Source organism: Mastigoproctus giganteus, chromosome 9 (assembly GCF_048544385.1).
Source record: "Mastigoproctus giganteus isolate SK-2022 chromosome 9, ASM4854438v1, whole genome shotgun sequence".
NCBI lineage: Eukaryota > Metazoa > Arthropoda > Arachnida > Uropygi > Thelyphonidae > Mastigoproctus > Mastigoproctus giganteus.
This window is the reverse complement of record NC_143583.1, coordinates 76,166,186-76,183,099: the sequence shown is the minus strand read 5'-3', so window position 1 is coordinate 76,183,099 and position 16,914 is coordinate 76,166,186. Positions and strand designations below refer to the sequence as shown.

General features: G+C 37.4%; 1 protein-coding gene across 1 annotated transcript in view; it reads left to right on the top strand.

Moving 5' to 3' along the window:
- Positions 1-16,914, top strand: part of LOC150080467 (transcription factor CP2-like protein 1) — a 442,462-nt gene that overhangs the window by 293,821 nt on the left and 131,727 nt on the right. Inside the window, exon 13 of the mRNA XM_090380701.1 lies at positions 10,396-10,483. Within this exon, the coding sequence (XP_090236827.1) occupies positions 10,396-10,483 (88 nt within the window). The remainder of the gene's footprint in view (positions 1-10,395; positions 10,484-16,914) is intronic.

The following is a 16,914-nucleotide window of genomic DNA, read 5'->3' as shown; positions in this document are numbered from 1 at the left end:
CATACTTGTTGAGTAAATCTGCAGATCCCTTACTCTTAATCTCATTAGTTCCAACGTGTACAACAACTTTTGTGCCCTGAAAAGATGATATCTGCTTTACAATGTCATCGACTTTTGCCCCTGGCAGACATACCCTGTTCCTGTTCCACCTATCCTTCTTACATAGTATATTCCCTGTCTCCCTGACAATAACTAGTTCCTTTTTGACCAGCTCATTCTGCCTTGGAGATTGCTTCTGTGTTGCCTGATGCACAGGGTGAGCTCTGTCATTGAGCTGGGCAGCTGAGAGCCTTTTGGGCCCCTCATTAATTTCTTCAAGGACATTTACCCTACACCTCAAGCTCTCATAGATGCCCACGAGAACGCTGAGTTGGCACCTAATTTCTTGACACTCCAGACACCTAGCACACACAAAGTATCCTCCTTGGCTAGATCATGTCCTGTTTTAGAAATGTCGGCAAACATTTCACACTTCACACATTTTTTGAGACTGTGAAGCGTTGGAGAATTGTCCCCTTCGTTTCTCCCCCGAGCCACAGCACTCTTACTAGTCTGTGATCTTTGCTTTGCAGCTCTAGTCTGGGTCATGATTTCCGTTTAAATACAATTTAATTAATAATGAAATTTAAAAAGATTAATAATATTTTTGATTAATTGATAATACTATAATAAGCTAAGAGATTCCTAATAGAGTGCTTCGTATTATGCTATCTAGTTTTACTCTATACCTTCGCTATCAGTTCGAGATATATATATATATACACGTTAAGCTATTTTTTATCAACTACAATATGGCGGCTAGTTCAACAATATTGGCGCCAACACAAGGAGTCATAACTTCCAAAAATCGCTGGTTAAATTCAAAATAAGAAACTAACGAACGTTACTAAATCTATTTAATATCTCCGTAAAGCACAATGTACTATGTTAAATAATGAAAACTACATTAAAAATTAAAAAAATTGTTATCCCTTTACAGCAGCCAAAAATCCACCGTTCATACTATTCTGCGATTCCAGCACCCTCTCATAATATATCCATCCAAAAAAAAAAAAAAAAAAAATCTGTAGCTCATCACAGATGTTGGAATTGATAGAACTTTTGCAGTTTTCATTTCAAGACGAACGTTGTGGAGGTGGAGAAAATGAAAGAAGATATCTGTTCACATTAGACTTGAACTTCTGAAGACTGTAATTTTCAGGAAATATGTATGAAAGAAGCTTGTTCCAGAAAATGGCAGTTGAATGAATAAACAAGGAAGATGAAAAGTTGGTTCTGTGAGTGTGAAGTTGGACAGTAAATGGATGTTGGCTGGTGGCAGAACGTGTTCGGACTGTTTTGAGAGAGAGAGAGAGAGCGAGAGCAGGAATGATTGAAGCCAATTCAGAAGCACATGCCCATGGAAGTATCTCTAGAAAAGGCATGCAGCAGATACAGGACATCTGTGAGACAGAGAGTGTAGAGAGACCGTTAGAGAGGAGTCATTAATTAACCTAACTGCCCTCTTCTGAATGGAATCAAGAAGCCTGAGAGACGTTTTGGGGGCACCACCCCAGCTGTGGGAACAATATTCCATGGTAGGGTGGATTTGCGATTTGTACAGAGTGAACAGCTGTTTGGAAGAGAAGTAACGCGGAGAATGAAAGAGGAAACCAAGTTTTTTAGATGCAGAGGAAGCAATATTTGTAATGTACTTGTACCAAGAGAGATTAGAAGTCAGTTACAAAAAACAGTTGTCAAACCATAAGATAGAAACTTATTTAGAAGACCTTTATGCCAAACACGATCAAAAGCCTTTGAGATGTCAAGAGCAACTATTTGTGTTTCACCGAACCTTTCCATTGAATTAGTCCATAAATGGGTAACATAAGCCAGAATATCACCAGTGGATCGACACTGACAGAATCCATACTGGCGATCGTTGATCAGACGGAAGGTTTCTAGATAGTTTAAAAGTTGGCGGTTAATTGATTTCTCCATTACTTTAGAAAGATTAGAAGTAATTGCAATGGGACGATAATTGGATGGGAGGGATTTGTCACCCTTTTTAGGAACTGGCTGGATATGAGCAAATTTCCAAGCAGAAGGAAAAACACCTTTGGAATAAGAAAGTGAAAAAAGGTGGCAAAGAATAGGAGTAAGTTCAGGAGCACAGGTTTTGAGAACAAGTGGAGAAATACCATCAGGACCTGGAGCTTTCTTAGCATCAAGATTCATCAAAATCCTTCTAATATCCTTTTGACGGAAGACCACAGGAGGCATTGAATGGAGTGTGTTAGGAATGGTGGGAGGTGTTTTACCAAGATCATTAATACATGAGCTCGAAGAAAAATGGGATGCTAGCAGGTCAGCTTTATCCTTGGCTGAAGTGACACCAGAACCATCTGGTTTGGACAGAGGTGGGAGCAGAGATGGGCAAAAGTTGCGGTTAATAGCTTTGGCAAGAGACCAGAATGCTCGGCTACCATTAGGGCAAGAAGCAAGTTTTCTGCTCTTAGCCTGTTCAAACTCTAGTTTGGACTGATTAATAACTGCTTTGCAATTGTTGCGAGCTTTGGTGTAGGCAGAAAATGAAACTGAAGAATTAGAAAGAAGCCAATTACGATATGCAACATTCTTCTCTTGGACAGCCTTAGCACATTTATTGGAAAACCAAGGTTTAGATAAAGGACGAGATTTTAACGTGGAGTGTGGGATAAAGGATTCCATTCCTGCGAGAATAATTTCACTGACACGATCTGAGCAAACGTTGACATCAGAAGTTTTGAAACAGTAATCAGACCAAGGAAAAGAAGAAAAGAAGTCTCGCAGGTCATCCCATTTTGCATTCTTGTAATGCCAAACAATACTAGGTTGGGAATAGCCATGAGATAAAGGTTCCATTGGAGAAGAGACAATCACCAAGTTGTGATCTGAAGTGCCTAAAGGACCTCTCACTTCGACCTTGTACTTAGAAGGGTTATTTGTGAGAAAAAGATCAAGCGTATTGGCTGTATGATTAGGATTGTCCGGTATTCTTGTAGGTAAATGAACAATCTGTGCTAGGTCATTAGTAATTGCAAAAGCCTCAGCATCTCGACCTGCTGGGTCGGTGTGACTAGAAAACGGAAGCCAGCTGGAGTTGTGAACGTTAAAATCACCAAGGAAAATTACCTCACTGTTAGGAAAGCTGGACTGGAGAAAGTCAAGTTGCAAAGAGAGGAAGTCAAAGAGCTCCAAGTGATTAGTGGAGTTGGGAGAACGGTAGAGACAACATATGAATTTTACACAATGAGGTAGAGAGATTTTAAGCCAGAGAAGAATAAAGAGAGGAGATTCCAAATTGCCAAGTCTCTGACAGGGAATATCAGAACAGACATATGCACAAGTACCACCTTTGAGGCGAAAGGAATCATACAGCAAATAATTTGGACATCTGAGATGAGCAGTAGTTGAATCAACCGATAACTGAGATTCTGTCAGAAAAAGTACATGGGGTTTGGAAGACTGCAAGTGGAAATGGACATCGTTAAGATTGGAATTGAGACCACGTATATTTGTGAAATGAATTAGGAAGTCCTTCTGACCTCCTTTTGATGGAAGACCACAGGAAGCATTGAATGGTGCGTGTTAGAAATGGTGGGAGGTGTTTTACCAAAATCATTAATACAAGAGTTGGAAGAAAAATGGGATGCTAGCAGGTCAGCTTTATCCTTGGCTGAAGTGACAATACAACCATCTGGTTTTGACAGAGGTGATATCAGAGATGGGCAAAAGTTGCGGCCAATAGCTTTGGCGAGAGACCAGAATGCTCAGCTGCCATTAGGGCAAGAAGCAAGTTTTCTACTCTTGGCCTGTTCAAAATCTAGTTTGGACTGATTAATAACTGCTTTACCATTGTTGCGATCTTTGGTGTATGCAGAAAATGAAACTGAAGAATTGGAAACAAGCCAATTATGATATGCAGCATTCTTCTCATGAACAGCCTTAGCACATTTATTAGAAAACCAAGGTTTAGATAAAGGAGGAGATTTTAAAGTGGAGTGTGGAATAAAGGATTCCATTCCTACAAGAATAATTTGACTGACATGATCTGAGCAAATGTTGACATCAGGCGTTTTGAAACAGTAATCCGACCGGGGAAAAGAAGAAAAGAAATCTCTCAGGTCATCCCATTTTGCATTCTTGCAATGCCAAACAACATGAGGTTGGGAATAGCCATTAGATAAAGGCTCCATTAGAGAAGAGATAATCACCAAGTTGTTCTTGTTCACCCTTTGATTCCCTTTTGTGAATTGAGGATACATTCCCATATATCCACCATTCAGGGACTTCCCTCGAATCCAAGAATACTCTCACAATTATGTCTAAAAGTTTGCTTACTTCCTTCGCTGTCTCCCTTAATATAATTGGATAGATCCCTTCCACCCCAGGTGCCTTTCTTATGTTTAACTTAAATAGTTTTTCTTCCACTTTCATCACAGTTATTATAAAATCATTTAGCTCCTTGTTGGAGTTTGATAAACTTCTGGCATTCTCTTTCCTTAAAAATTCCTCATACATGAATGTATTTGCAAAATACGCATTCAATTTGTCAGCAACTTGAGAGTATCATCAACACGTGAGCCCTCAATGTCAAGTGGACCAATTTGATTCATCTGCTTCTTTCTAGTGTTTTCATAAGTAATTTAGTCTTTGCATCCCTTGTCAAAGAGTTCTGGTAATCTGAATCTTCTTTTGCTTGCCTAATCTCAGTTATGACTTGATTACAGAGGAAGGGTTCGGTTCTGTAAATGATAGCATTTAGAGACTAGGCACCTGCAAGGTGATCTGAGTGAAGTGATTGGGGCTTTGAATAGATTGAATAGGCTCTCTGCCGATGGAATTCTTCCTCTTGTTCAGACTACACACATATGGGACCATAAATTCAAATTGAGGAGGGATAGTTGCAGAATAAATATGCAGAAGTTTGCCTTTAGCTAGTGGGTAATTGAGTGCCAGAAGAAGCTTCCATCTGTTGTTGTGGAAGTGGTTAGCCTAAATGTATTGAAGAAAGAACTAGAAAACTATTGGAGGAATGCATAGGCGAAATAGGAAAGGTTTTGTTTTTTTTTTTTTTTTTTTTCTTTTGGCTGATGCTGTATAAGCTTGCTTTCTTGCATCTTTTGCCACTACTAATTATTAATCCAAGTGTATAACCTTTAGTTTCCAAATCAAATCAGTTTATGTATTTTTGTCAGTGGGTATTAACTTTCTGTTTTTCCGTATTACAGTAACATTTTCAAAACATTTGGGAATAGAGGAACCCCTATTATACAGCATCAGCCAAAAAAAAAAAAACCCTCCTACACCACTTTTCCACACTCTCTTATAATTTGTCTAGTTCCTTAAATTTATTCAAACTAACCACCTCCACAATACCAGATGGAAGTTAGTTCTGCAATCAACCACATTCTGGCTGAAAGCAGATTTCCACATAGCTATCCTACAACCATCCTTCCTCAATTTAAATTTCTGTTCGATTATCTGTGTTGTCTGAGTTAAAGTATTTTTGTTATTTGTTATTTGGTTTTTTTAGGAGCTTTAGCCACTAAGGCTATATTGCTCCGGGAATATGCGGTGGTCATTTCCTGACCTTTCCGCATCCTCCGTATTTGGTGGACACGGACTCGAACCCCGGTCTAATCAAGAAGCATGTGCAACGTACTGCTGCTCCTGGCTACGGAGGCAAGTTAAAGTAAGGATGCCATCAACATTTAGTTTACTCAATCCATTCAGAGCTTTAAACACCTCAATCAGATTTTCTCACAAGTGCCTATTTTCCAGGTTATACAATTTGCAGAGCTGAAGTCTTTCTTGGTAAGTGCACCCTTTTGTTTCCCCTCACTAACCTTGTTCCTCTTCTCTGCACCCATTGCAACAGTTCCACATTTTCCTAAAATGAAGATTCCAGACCTGTATGCAGTACTCAATTGTGGCCTTACCATCGACTTATACATCAGAATAATTACTTCCTTATCCCTGCTGAAAAAACCTTCATATATCCTTGACAAAACCTCATAAGCTGACCTAGCACCCCCATCTGCACTGCTCAGAGAATTCCCTATCTGACTTCCCAATTACTTTTTTGTTCTCTGTTATCTTGAGTAACAGAATTGTAACAGAGTTGTTGGTACATTCATCTGGGATTACAGTTCCCTATATGCAGTACTTGCATTTCTAAATGTTAAACTCCAATTGCCACTTCTCAGCTCATCAGCTTAATTTTTCCAGATCTTGTTGCAGTAGCATACTCTGGTTTCTGTCATTAACCACCCTGCCAAACTTAGACATTATTCCTTCATCAATATCATTAATACATATTGAAAACAACAATGAGCTTAACACCGAATTCTGGGGCATTCCACTTATAACATTAGTCCAAGAAGAGCAGTGCCCTTTGATAAACCACACTGTCTACTCTCACCCAACCATCCCTTTATTCATAGAAGTAACTTGCTCTCTAATCCCAACTGCTCCAGTTTGTGCAACAGTCTTTCATATGGAACAGTATTACAAAAGCTTTTCTGAAATCTAAGTATATGATGTCAGAATTCTTTTTTGCATCCAGTTACTTTGCTACTGCATCATAGTATCCAATCAGGTTGGTTAGACAAAATCACTCCTTAACAAATCCATGCTGTGATTGCCATATACAGCAGACTCTCAATTTACCGGGAAGCGGATTAGCTGGGAAGCGAATTAACCAGGACACTTCAAGATTCAAAATTAAAAAAAAAAAAAAAAAAAAAAAAGTCAACCAGATTATTATTATCTTGCAACTCCCACTATCTCCACACCCTCCGCTCAAAAAAAAAAAAAAAAAAAAGAAAAAAAGAAACCAAATGTTTGGTTTGATTTAATGTCGCATCAATTGTTGTGCTCCATCACACCGCAAAAGGACAAATTTTGTTTTTTGTTTTTTGTTTGTCAGGGATGTTGGATTTTTTTTTTTTTAAATTGTGAAAATGATGGGCAAATGCAAGAATTGTGCTTTAAATTAAACAAAAACTTTAAATTATTCAAAAGTTTGAAAACAGTGCATCCTTTAAATCTGTAAAGAACCATTATAACATCGGTGACAAAACTATACGTGACATTGTAAAAAATAAATGGAAGCATTGTATTTGGACACGTGAGTAGTGCGTGGTAAGTTTTTTTATCTATCGCCATACTTTTTACGTAGGTTGCTGAATATTTTTTGATACAGTAAGTCCCCGACTTACGTAGCTTTGGACTTGCATTACGTTATTTTATTTTTTTTTATGACTGAAGATTTTAGGGAAGGGAAGGCACACATTTCACCATAATAACGTAAAAGCCCACAGAATTCCAGCTATCGGTATTATCGCAAATGCAATAAGATCGAGTTTACTACTCATTTATAATTAACTGCACTAACAGAAAAGCCCAATAACCCGGAAAGTGCAAATTGTTTTTATTGTTTTATGGCAGTGACCTCCAGAAATGTGCTTTAGTAAAATACAAGCTCAAGTGGAGTGATAATAGTGAGTTTTCGCCTTAACCCTGTGAAGTTCTTTTAGGAAAATTTCGTTTTGACCATTATCAGGGTGTCGACTAAGAGAATAAGTGACAGCAGTACTAGTAAATCTATCAAGAAAAGGAAAGCGATTGAGTTGGATCAGAAAATTAAAATAATAAGGATGTACGAAAATGGTCAAACATCAACAAATATCGTGCAGAATTCAGATTTGTCGGTGGCAACGGTGGACGCAATCATAAAGGAGGAGGACAGAATACCAGAAGCGGTGAAGCGATCGGCACTAATGAATTCAACTATAATAATAACCAAGGCTACGAAATACATATCAATTTTTACAGTAAAATAACATGCATTTTTTCTGACTTTTATGTTTTCTTTTCTTATGTGCCACTCCGGCTACTTCACCGCTGTCCCCAGATAATGTTTTTAATTGAACTAATTAAAAATATATAACTATTTTTCTTCATTCTTCTGAGCATATTATGTGTTTTTTTTTATAATTTTGCCACATCAGGGATATAGGAGCAATATTTTATTAGTTATTCCCATAAAATTCGACTTTGTAATAAGTCCTGGAACGTATCTCTTACGCATGTCGGGGACTTACTGTATTTTTGGATTAACCGAGAAATCGATTATCCGGGAATATTTTTTTACCATCTATCCCGAAAAATCGAGAGTCTGCTGTAATTGCATTCTGTCTAGATGGTCCTGCATTACTTCTTTAACCAATGATTCTATTATTTTTCCTTGAACTGAAGTGAAGCTTACAGATCTGCAGTCACTCACTTTACCCATTGATGCCTCCCTTTGTGAATTGGTGAGATGTTTGCATATATCCAATCCATAGGAACTTTCACTAAATCCAAGGATCCCCTCATAATTATGGCCAAGGGTTTGCTTACCTCCTTTTCTGCTTCTTTGAATATAATTGGATAGATGCCATCAGCCATAGATTCCTTATTTACTTTTAACTTTACAATGGGGAAAAAATTAGTAGAAAATTTTGTGCTCTTTTGCAAAAACATTTAGAATTATACATTCATAAAATTCTAAATTCTAAACATTTTGAATTTTAAATTATATATGAATTATAAATTGGATACTGAAGTACAGGTAGTTCTCAACTTTACAAGTTAATTCGTTCCTAGCATGCACTCTTAAAGCAAAAACTCGTAAAGCGGGAATTAAATCCCATAGACATAATGTTCAAAATAGGGGTTATGTTCTCAACAATGAAATTAGTTAGCTAATTAGTTTATGTTTAAACAATGATTCATTTATCCAAAGAAATTAAAATGTAGCCTTTAAAATCAAGCAAATTATAATAAAGAAATTATTTATGACTTTTAAATTTTAAAGAATGTTTATTCTTCATCATCGACTAAATGCACACTCGTTGATCACTTATTATTGGCTCAGCACTCGTTGGTTTGTTGCACAAGGAGCCGTCTTCTTCAGAAATGCTTCAAGATAATCTTCTTTTGTTTCCAAGATAATCTTCTTTTTTTGATAAATTTCAATAGCATGTATAAGCATTTTTTAACGGAACGCACAAATTGCAACTAACACGATTTGTGCGGAGTAACAAGTTTGTGAAGCTTAAAAAAAAAGAATGAAGAGAAAATTCTGAAAATTTATTTGTTTTTTATACGATCGAAGATTTCAGTAAAGGGCAAACACATTTCACCATAATAACGTAAAAACACACAATTCCAGCTATCGGTATTTCCGCAAATGCAATAACATCAAGTTTACTACCCATTTATAATCTCTTGCAGTAACAGAAAAGCCCAGTAAACTGAAAAATGCAAATTGTTTTTATTGTTTTATGGTCGTGACCTCCAGAAATGTGGGTGCCTCCATAGCCAGTTGGGCAGAAGCAGCAATGTGTAGCATGCTTCTTGATTAGACCGGGGTTCGAGCCCATGAGCCACCAAATACGGAGGATGCGGAAAGGTCAGGGAATGACGACCGCATATCCCCAGAGCAATATGGCCTTAGTTGCTAATGCTCCTTTAAAAAAAAAAAAAAAAAAACCAAACCAGAAATGTGCTTTAGAAAAATGTCACAAAGGCATTCAAAATTGGTTCTTATAACGGAACACATGATAATGATGAAAGTGTAGTGCATTTTAGTGATTTGAATTGGTAACTAATGCAATTTACACTATAAAAGGGACCTTTTAGGGAATTATATTGCAAAATTTTGAACTTCCGAGGTTGTGGAACGAATTACCAAAAAACGTGTTATTGGGTTCACATTACGATATTTTCACGATATGTTGGTGTCTCTGGAATGGATTAATATCGTAAAGCTGGGTACACTGTATTGTATAGCTATGCGCGTGGTTTGAAATGCAGTATTTATGAAAGTTTAACATTCTCTTTTGCAATTAATGTTCATGTTTTCCATTTTGTTGATACTTGAGAGGCCTCCGTAGCCGAGTGGTCAGGAGCGGGAGTGCAGCGGCACACGCTCTTTGAGTAGACCGGGGGGGTTCAAGCCCTGACTGCTGAATACGGTTGATCTGCCAACCCGCACTGGACCAGCGTGGCAGATTATGGTCCATTTTTCCTCAGCATGAATTGTTGAGGAGGCTTCCATCCTGCAGTGGGTTGATAATGGCTGCAATTCACTTTCTTTTTCACTTTGAAAAAAAAAAAAAAAAAAACGCGTAAACCCGGGAACTCGTAAAGCGAAAACTCATAAAGCGAGAACTGCCTGTATACTGTTTCAAAGCATGATTACATTCTAAAGGCTCACCTTGTCTTAGATTTGAAGAGTCATACACTTATGGTATTTTATTTTAAATACTAAGAACAACAGAAAATAAATAAATAAAAAAATATATAATTTTCCTGACTATTTAGTGTTTCCAGTACACCACCACCGCCACCACCACCACCACCTTCCTCTAGTGAAGTGCAGGAGGTTCCAGAATTGACTTCACAAGGACAAGTAAGTTATGTAACTCTTATTGTTTTTTAATTATATTATTTTTGAAATTTTTAGTGTTCAATTATATGTTATAAAACATTCCATTCTCTAATGATATTTCTATATTTATGAAATAATAACAGAAACAGGTAAATAAGGTAAATGTTGGAAGTGATCACAGAATGGTAAGATGTACACTTGATGTAGATGTAGGAAAGGAAAGGAAAAAACTGACTCGAGTAAATAATACAAAGGTCTTTGAAATAACAGAGGAGGAGAAAAGCAGTATGTACTGGAACTTAAGAACAAGTTTGAGCTTCTGCAGACTGCTCAGGACCAAGATATCGACAAGGAATATTACAACTTTCTGAAAGTGATAAAGCCCAAGAAACCTATAGGGAAACAGAAATCCAAAGAAGAAAAAATTAGTCAAGAAACACTCGTCATGATGAACCAAAGACGACAAATGAAGAGCAAGAAAAACACTGACAGGGAGAAAATTGAGTATACTGAGTTATGCAAAGCCATTAGAAAGAGACTCAGAGAGGACATAAGAAGATTTAACACAAGGAAAGTAGAACAAGCATTAAGGGAAAACAAAGGATTTAAATCAGCAGAAATGAGCAGTAATACAGAAAGACAAATGATACTGAAACTGAAGAATAGCGATGGTGTACTTATAAACAGCAGAGAAGGCATAATTCAAATAGCAGAAGACTACTATAGAGAATTATACAAGGAGCGAGGGAATGATACCAGCAGTGGGGAACATGGATTGCAAAGTAGCAACACATACGACATACCCGATATTCTTCCTGATGAGGTAGAACATGCATTGAAGAAAATGAAGAATCGGAAAGCCCCGGAGGAAGATGAAGTTACTGTAGAGTTGTTAAAATTGGGAGGAAGAGACATAACACAAAAACTGGCAAGGCTCTTCACAAAGTGCATTAGAAAAGGTGTGATGCCTAAGCAGTGGAATAATGCAATCATAGTTTTGCTGCATAAGAAAGGAGATAAATCAGAAATTGGAAATTATAGACCAATTAGCTTGTTATCCCATATCTACAAGTTGTTCACAAGGATCATTACTAACAGATTAGAAAGAATACTTGATGAGAATCAACCGAAAGAGCAAGCTGGCTTTAGGACAGGATTCTCAACTATGGATCACCTTCACGTAATATCACAGCTAATGGAGAAAGCAAATGAATATAAAACACCATTATGCCTGGCATTTGTGGATTATGAAAAGGCATTTGACTCCATACAGCATAAGGCAATGTTTCGGGCACTGGAAAGACAAGGCGTAGATACTCCATATATTATGATTTTGAAGAAAATATATGAGAGTGCTACATCCTTTATTAGACTAGACAAAGACAGTAGCAAATTTAAAATCGAGAAAGGAGTTCGACAATGAGACACAATATCGCCGAAGCTGTTTACTGCTGCCCTTGAGGAAGCTTTCAGAAGATTAGACTGGTCGCAGAAAGGAGTCAATGTGAACGGAGAGTACCTAAACCATTTACGATTTGCAGATGACATTGTGGTCATAAGCCACGATCCCAAAGAATTAGAGGAAAATCTTAAATCAGTTATGCACAGTTAGTAAGGATTTTGGACTAAAGATGAATATGGCTAAAACAAAAGTAATGATGAACAAGTATGCCACAGAAAGGGAAATAATGATTGAAGGAGCAGTAATTGAAAAGGTGGAGTCATATACTTATCTGGGACAAGTTATTAGCTGTAATAATGATAAATGGCTGGAAGTCAAGAGAAGAATAAATTTTGGATGGATAGCTTTCAGGAAATATAGTCACATACTGAAGAGCAATATCCCAGTTTGTCTGAAACGTAAAATAATGAATCAATGTATACTCCCCACCATGACTTATGGAAGTGAAACTTGGGCACTCACCAAAAGAATGGAAGAGAAGCTAAGAACTACACAGCGAAGAATGGAACGAATTATATTGGGAATCAGACTGTTAGATAAGAAGAGAAAAACATGGATTAGGCAGCAAACTCAAGTAAAGGACATTCTTATCAAAACTAAAGAACTAAAATGGTCTTGGGCAGGACACATAGCTCGAAGACATGATGACAAATGGACTAAGAAAATAACAGAATGGTACCCAAGAGGAGCTAGAAGAAAACCTGGAAGACAAAGGCGGAGATGGATAGATGAAATTCATGAGTTTTTGGGTAGTAAATGGATGGCCAGTGCTCAAAACAGAAGGAACTGGAAAGTTGCTGGAGAGGCCTTCATCCTGCAGTGGATTGAAAATGGCTGATGATGATGATGATGAACAGAAACAGTTTATTTTTATATACCTAATAATCTTAAATTAAAAATTTTAAGTATGGAAAATAATTTTATAAAATGACCACCTTTGAATACTATGTATTGGTATGTTCTTGAAATAACATTTTCCCTAACCTTTTTTAATACTCATAAGTTGGGATGGAGGTGCTTTCACCATACAGTCTGCAAGAAACTTGGTCCTTCTGACCACCTGAGATTTTTATCAATATATATATACATGTCCCATAGTCCTCAATAATTGTCTAGTTTGTTAAATACCAATGTAAAAACATGATCAGTTTTGATCATGTTAGTGCAAATGCAAATATTCAATATGCAGAAGAAATTTCAGAAGCAAATCATTAAATAGGCACTTTTAGAACTTAACTTTGAATTTTTTTCTCTACTCCATTATATTTTACTCTATCTGGGAAAAGGAGGTGATTGTCTCTCTTTATAAGGCAATGGTCAGGCCACGCCCTGAGTACTGCGTACAGGTCTGGAGGCCTCATTTTAGGAAGGATGTAGATTTGCTTGAGCATGTACAGAGAAGGGCAACAAGATTGGCGAGGGGAATGAAGGGAACCTCTTACCAAGAGAGGTGTATGTTCTGCAAATTGCAGTGGCTGGAGACTAGGCACCTGCACAGTGATCTGATTGAGGTGTATAAGGCCTTGAATGGATTGAGCACGCTGAATTCTGACGGGTTCCTTCCACTTGTTCAGATTACGAACCTAAGGGGGCATAAATTCAAATTAAGAAAAGACAGATGTAGAATAGATGTGCAGAAACTTGCCTTTAGCCAGCGGATGGTTAATTACTGGAACAAGCTTCCATCTGTCGTTGTGGAAGTTGATAGGTTAAATAAATTTAAGGAGGAACTGGACAGGCATTTGGAGGGAATGGTGTGATTTTTTTTTTTTTTTTTTTTTTTCCCTGGCTGATGCTGCATAAACTCATACACTTGCTTTCTTGCATCACATGCCACTACTACTACTACTACTATATCATATATAGGAAGAATTTTATCTTGTCAAACTTAGTGCTGCTGCTGCTAAACAGTGAGCTAACAGATAGAGACATATTATACAACATTTTAAAATTTCTCATGCCACCAACTAATTATCTTAAAAAGGTGGTTGGAGAGAGGGGGGGGGAGAGAGAGAGAGAGTGTGCGTGCGTGCGAGCATCCTCATGCTTATGGTAAGACCAGAAATATCCTTGTTTCAGTTGAAATGATGAACTGACATGTGAATCTGGGAAGGAAATTGGCTATAATTCAAGTATTTGCTGTATTAGTTTTGTAAATCAGATATCGTTTCCTGTAGTTCTCTTCTTGCAAACTATATGTATAAATCGCTATATTACAAAAGCAAGGGGCCCCGAGTGCCAAGTGATAGTGACAATCGATTTTCTTCTTGTGATTATAGTGATCTCCAAAGTGATCTAGTTTTGTTTATTTTCTAGTGCAGCTGTTATTTTATTTACTTGAAGTGGTTCTGCGCTTTAAAGGTCAAAAGTAAGAACCCAGAAAGGCAATCCACCTTTCTTTTCTTTATATATATTACTAACCAACTCTACTAACTTAAACAATCGCTTGCTCACTGGTGGCACCACTCCTGCCTCCACGTGGCAGGGCCGGTAACCTGGGAGAAAAACTAACCCTCAGGGCTAAAAGGAAAAAAGATGGAAACAAATGAATTTCCACGTTTAGAGATGGAAATGACAAATATGATACTGACCTCTGTCAACACAGCCTGTGAGCAAGCTCTCCCCCTTCATCATTCAGAGATGCCTCGAACATGCTGCAGGTTCACCAGAAATGGTGAAACGTCTCCAATCTGGAGATTTATTAATAGAGAACACCAATTCTCGACACTGAAATATTATTACTTCTGACATCCTTGAGTGGAATCCCAGTTCAAATCACACCACATACCATCCTCAATTCTTCAAAGGGAGTGATCACTAAATGGGATTTATTGAACGCCCCTGAAGATGAAATATTTCAGGAACTTAAAGAACAAAAAGTCACACAGGCAGAAAGGATCATGATCTGTAAAGATGGCAGTTTAGTTTAAGTATGCCAAAATGCACTTATGCCTCTGCTATTATTATTATTATTATTATTATTAATATTAGCTATATGGTGTAAGGAAGCCTGAGGTTTATGCTGCACCAGCTAAAAAAAAAGCATGTCAGACAGAAGTGTCCATCCCTCCAGACACATTGATCTCAGACTGGGCTCGATCAGTCCTCTCGCTCCAGCATCCATCTCCATCAGAGGTAGTCGATCAATGCAGTAATATACCACTGACAGTTCCATCCCAGAGACTTCCCCATTGTCAAGCAGTAGAGAATTTGCAAAAATCAGATCCAGTTGAGGTGATGCAATCTTGCCCCTGCAAACATGGACACAGATGATGATACCATCAACTCAGAAGATCTGCTTGAAATGCATGCAGATGATGTTATGGAAGAAAGCAATGACTCAGGACGCCCAAATTTTTCAAGAAAAGAAAAATCAAAACTCGACAGATATAAACAAGCCACTCACAAAACAGACAGACTCATCTTCCACTCACAAAACCAAATAATGGAAAAAATCATACAATGGAATTGTAGAGGTTTTCGCAGCACTATTGATGATATATATGAACTAATTCACCATTACAATCCTGCTGTCATATGTTTACAAGAAACAAATTTAACAACAAAAATATCTATTTCTGTCAAAAATTATACTATCTACAGACAAGATCAATCTGATACTAACAGTCCCCATGGAGGAGTTGCCGTACTCATGCACTCACGAGTCCCCTCCAGACACATTCCATTGCAAACACAATTGGAAGCTGTTGCCACGTGTGTAGTAATTGGCATCACTCTGACACTGGTCTCAATTTATCTTCCGCCGAACCAATCATGTACAATTTACCAACTGGAAAATCTTATATCTCAATTACCATCTCCTATTTGTTTATTAGGATATTTTAATGGACATCATCCATTATGGAGTTCTCTGGTCTCAGATGAGATGGACATGGTGAGCTTATTGAAATGTTACTTAACACAATCTAACACTATTAAATTCTGGCTTACTGATTTACATCCATTTTCTTACTGGGTCAACTACTGCAATAGATTTCTCAATTTGCTCTCCGATCCTCTTACCAACTATAAAGTGGGCAGTACATGACAATCGTCTAAACGGTGACCACTATCCACTGATCTGTAGTATTCAAATTACCCATTCCAAACAAACAGAAACAAAAACAAAATGGAAATTTTCCAAAGCAAACTGGACAAAATTTACCTGCCTGTCATGTATCTTTTGATGATGACATCATAGAGTATTCTGCTATTGATACTGTCACCAATCATATCACAATGCAGATACTAACAGCTGCAACAGCCGCCATCCCACAGTCTCAAATAAGATTGGCATAACAATCACTGGTGGAATAGTGATTGTAACAAAGTGAAAAGAGAAAAAAATGCAGCATGGAACACCTTCTGCAAACATCCCACCACTGCCAACCTTATTAACTTCGAAAGACTGAGAGCCAAAGCTTGTTATATCCGGTGGAAGGCAAAAAAAAGACTTATGGATAAAATTTGCCTCCTCAATCAACAAAGATACTGGTACCCGAATAATCTTGGAAAAGATAAAGAAACTAAATGGTAAATATCATACATTGACTTCTCCTTTTATTAATTGGAATGGAAAGGAGATATCATCCTTTACATTACCATGATTCAACACCTCAATCACTATCTTCATTGCTAAACTTTTACAATAGCATATTCTCAGAACATATATTCCCTACTTCCTGGCGACATTCTTATGTAATAGCCATAATGTGTAGGTTAGTGCAAAAGCATCATTTTAACGTAGCTGTCTACCAAAGTAGTTAAATTAATTAATTAAGTTGGCATCGTTTTGGTTATATCTACGTTTTGGTACAATACCATGGCAACTCGTTGTGAATGCCTTCACAACGAGTTGCCATGGTATTGTACTTATGATGCTATGTCATTACCATAAGTCATAAGTACTTATGACTTATGGTAATGATGCTTTTGCACTAACCTACATATTAGTCATTCTCCCTCATAGCATGAGGCCTTTGCCCTTAAA